This window comes from Rhagoletis pomonella, unplaced genomic scaffold (assembly GCF_013731165.1).
Source record: "Rhagoletis pomonella isolate Grant_MI unplaced genomic scaffold, Rhpom_1.0 Rhpom_scaffold_01810, whole genome shotgun sequence".
Classification (NCBI taxonomy): Eukaryota; Metazoa; Arthropoda; class Insecta; order Diptera; family Tephritidae; genus Rhagoletis; species Rhagoletis pomonella.
The window spans coordinates 3,569-7,574 of record NW_023460364.1 but is presented as its reverse complement, the minus strand read 5'-3'; the positions used below and the strand labels follow the sequence as shown (position 1 = coordinate 7,574).

At 32.3% G+C, this 4,006-nt stretch overlaps 1 protein-coding gene across 1 annotated transcript in view; it reads left to right on the top strand.

Annotated features, from left to right (window-relative positions):
• Positions 1 to 2,795, top strand: part of LOC118752753 — a 31,434-nt gene extending 28,639 nt beyond the window's left edge. The window contains exon 3 of the mRNA XM_036487627.1: positions 2,354 to 2,795. Within this exon, the coding sequence (XP_036343520.1) occupies positions 2,354 to 2,795 (442 nt within the window). The remainder of the gene's footprint in view (positions 1 to 2,353) is intronic.
• The last annotated feature ends 1,211 nt before the right edge of the window (positions 2,796 to 4,006 follow it).

Below are 4,006 nucleotides of genomic sequence, written 5' to 3'. Positions count from 1 at the left end.
AATATTTTATTCATAATTGCTTCAAAAGTTTCTAATTTACAGAAAAATGTGGAAAAAGATAAGTTTCGCAAGTGTTGCGAGTATTATGTTTTTCAGTTTGAAATTTCGATTTTTCTGTGCAGCCAAATTTTTAAATTAGAAAAAGTTAATAATTAATATATTGTTTCAGTTAAAATTTTTATTTATTGAGTTTCAGTGTAAAAGGTGAAGCTTTCATATTTTCTAATTCTGAACCGATGTTTAAAAAAAAAAATGTATACAAAATTTTTACATGAGATTTCAAGTCTAGACACATTTTAATTTTTTTTTATGGTTTGAAGTCATTTTTGTTGATTAAAATTTTTTTTGCAAAAATTTTAAATTTTTTTATGAAGAAAAATTTTAAAGAAACTACAAATGGCCAATCCTAAGGGTGCGTACAGAAAGCCGAACAGCTGGTGTTCACATTGAACGAAGAGGAGCGGCGGGGCTTTTTACAAGTAAACAATCGTAAAAATATCAAAAAATTTGCTAAATATACTAAAATGTTTGTTCAATTTATTTCAACTGCTTTCTCAAATTCTCCATTATTTATTTTATTTTTTTTTTGTACGCATGAAGCTTAAAAATCAAAGAAGAAACTTGAAAATCAAAACATGCTTTGCTTTCAGCTCCAAAACGCTTTTGGAAAAGCTTAATGTATATATAGACATCATATATCTACATTAACTTGAAAGCTTGGTACGGCTTCGCTCGTCTCGTCTCCGCTTTCTGTGTGAACATACCCTAAGGTTAAAACTTTAAAGACAAGAATTCAAATTACCTGTAGGAAAATTTCCAATTTATAGTAAAATATATGCATGCATAACGCTAGCTTAGAGTGAAAAGTTGCTAAGTCCATTTTTTTTTAATCTTAGAGGAGAGGAAAAATTCTTATCGCCATTTTCAGCAAGTATTTTGCAAAACCTTGAAAAGCAAAGCATAACTCTATACGAATTCCTTCTGTGAGTTTTTATATTAAATAAAAAAAAAATTATATTTAATTTTCCACTTAAATTGCTTTCGTGAATCTCGGCTATACGAGTTTTCACAATTATTTTAACTGAAAAAATAAAAAAATTTTAGTTGAGTAAACTTTAATGTGAAAAAAAATAAATAAAATTTTTTATTTGAAATCGAATTCGAAAATTTTATATTCTAGGGGTTTCGACTATATTAAGAAAACCAATTTCTAACTCAAATTTGAAAATCAATATTTCAAATTTAGTATTTAGAACTATCTGCCGGTTATTTATATATTTAATATACCACTTAAATTGCTTTCCTTAAAGTGGATGCAAGAGTTTTCACAAATATTTCAACTGAAAAAAATTTTAAAAATTTGAATTAAAAAAATTTTTATGTAAAATAAAAAAAAATGGAAAATTTGAATTTAAAATTTTTAATCTGGAACTCTCGGCATAATTTATTTAAATTTTAAATTTAATTTTTTAAGTTTAATTAGAAAAAATCGTTATAAATAAAACAATAGGGCTATTCGCGATCCGGTGCAAATGGCCTAGCATCATTGCAATGCAAATTTGTATTGCAAATTATTTGCAATACACAAACAAAATACACGCATTTGTATTTGTCATGGCTTGACAAATTTGCAATACCTAAAATCCATAGCATAAAAATGCTATGCATTGCATTCATAAACAAAACCAAAGCTGATGCACAAAAATTGTTTTGCAAAAGCTTTACCACGACAGTTTAATAAAGGCCGCTCACAATCCATGGCATATTTCTGCAATTGCATAAATTTGTCAGCTCTTATGCACCAAATCGCGAATAGCCCTTATATAAAAATCAATTTTAAATAGAACTGAAATTCTCGAACTTTGATATTATTTTTAATTTGGTAAAACTTCCAATTGTGATGAATTATTCGTCTAATAACTAAGATTATTTTCTGTAATGATCGAAAAACTATTCAATATTTTTCGGATTTCCCCCACTACATTTAAATAGTCCTTAAATACTCCGAGCAAAGTCTCTAATGCAAGTTATATAACTTTTTTTTTTGGTATTTGAGTTAAGGCAAATTATGCTGCTGTCACAAAGTGCTTAAATAATCCACGAACCCTCTGAAATATGCTACTTGAAAACTTAAGTAAAATTCACTACAATTTTAAAACACACAAAAGCACTTAGATAGCCCACTTGAAATTAATCTAATTTGTCTGTTACACACATCTTAGTCGTAATGTAATTAAACTTAATGCTATTACGGTAAATGCAATTTTATCTTTCACCTCTATTTCGTTTCTTAACTGCTGCTCTCGAATTTCTCATCACACATACACACACACACTAACGTACGAACAAACAGATTGGCTGCCTTGGAGATTAATAAATTTCAGGATCAATTAGTCAAGCGGCTTGTCATGGATTTGACGCTATCAACAGCGTCCACAACAACATCGAACGATGCATATTCAAGGCACCAGTATCAACAACAACAACAACAGCAACTACTTGCAAAACAAGAAAACAACTTTGGACAACAGCAGCCATCACAGCCGTACGATTATCACAGCATGGAACCGGCGGCTACCAGTAAACATTATGGCAATGATGCAACTCAACAGCGTCAACAACAGCAACAACAATTGGAACGCTACTGGCAATTACAGGCGGCAAGACAACGTCAATGGTTATTGCAACAGCAGCAACAACAATTTGAATGGAATTTCGCAACGTCCTTTCTGTACTCGCTGACCGTTGTGACGACAGTGGGTGAGTTCATACAAATTTTAGAGAATGTGTATTAGGAAATTAGTTAAAAATAATGTCTTCACTTGGTTGAATTTAAAATAAAACTTGAAGTGTATATATAATCAATATATGTACATATGTCATGGGAAAGAATATGTACTTCACAAACACTGCACTGTACATCTTGGATGTTGAGTTATATTTGGTTAGATAGCCATTCCGAGCTTCAACGATTCCAGGTTGTTTGTCTCCTGAAACCACTATTCGTCTGTCACATATATCTTCTAAGAAGTCGGTTTCCACTAGTCTAAGCCGCATACTTCAAAATAGTCGTTGTGTCAAATTTTAAACTTAACAATCTTATAGTCAAAAGTCTAAGGTTTCGTGTTCACTGTTAGCTAAGTGTGGACCAAAGAAATAGTCGTCGGCTTCAGGTATTCAGATTAAAGGGTGAACACACCAAAACTGCGACACTTTGGGAAGCTTATAACTTACCCAAAACGAATTCAATATTTTGAAATTCAAATACCATAAGTTGACCATGACCTTAGTTGAACGTAGAAGAAATTTCATTTGAATTTCATTCCTAGTTGAGTTAAAAATGGCAACCGAGCTAGAAACGAGACAAACCATTTTGCACGAGTTTATAAATGATCCGGCCTTAAGTACACGTAAAATTGCTAAAAAATTAAAGAGTGCACTACTCGACAGTTTGCAGGGTTTTAATCGGTACAAATAAGGCCTGACAGTTACGAGAAAACCAGGGAGCGGGGGTTAGCATGGTCAAAGTGATAAAAACAGTGCTCGGAAGGTCCTCAGTGCGTTTTCGCGAGATCCGAAGATTTTGTCGCGTTATGTTGCAAAATCCGTACGGAGATCGCAGTTTTTCGTACAAAAGGTAAAGCGGAAAGCTTCATTGAGATGTTCTACAGCTCAAACAGCGCCAGACCGAGGCGCAAAGTAGAATGTTACAGCGAAATCCTGCATTCGGAAGTTCTATGAATTCCAAATTAAAAAATACAACTGCATTGTTATGGACTGCGAAACCTACTGCTATAAGAATTCAAAATATATTGCAGGTCAAGATTTTTATACTGCTGCAAGTCGTCAAGATGCCCCTGAAAGTTGTAAGCTGAAAATGAAGTCAAAATTTCCAAAAAAACACATGGTTTGGCAAGCTATTTGTTCCTGCGGCCGTAAGAGCAGCCCTTTTTCCCCATCCAGTAAAGTAAAACACAAAGTAATTGGTTTTTGTTGTTTATTTAAT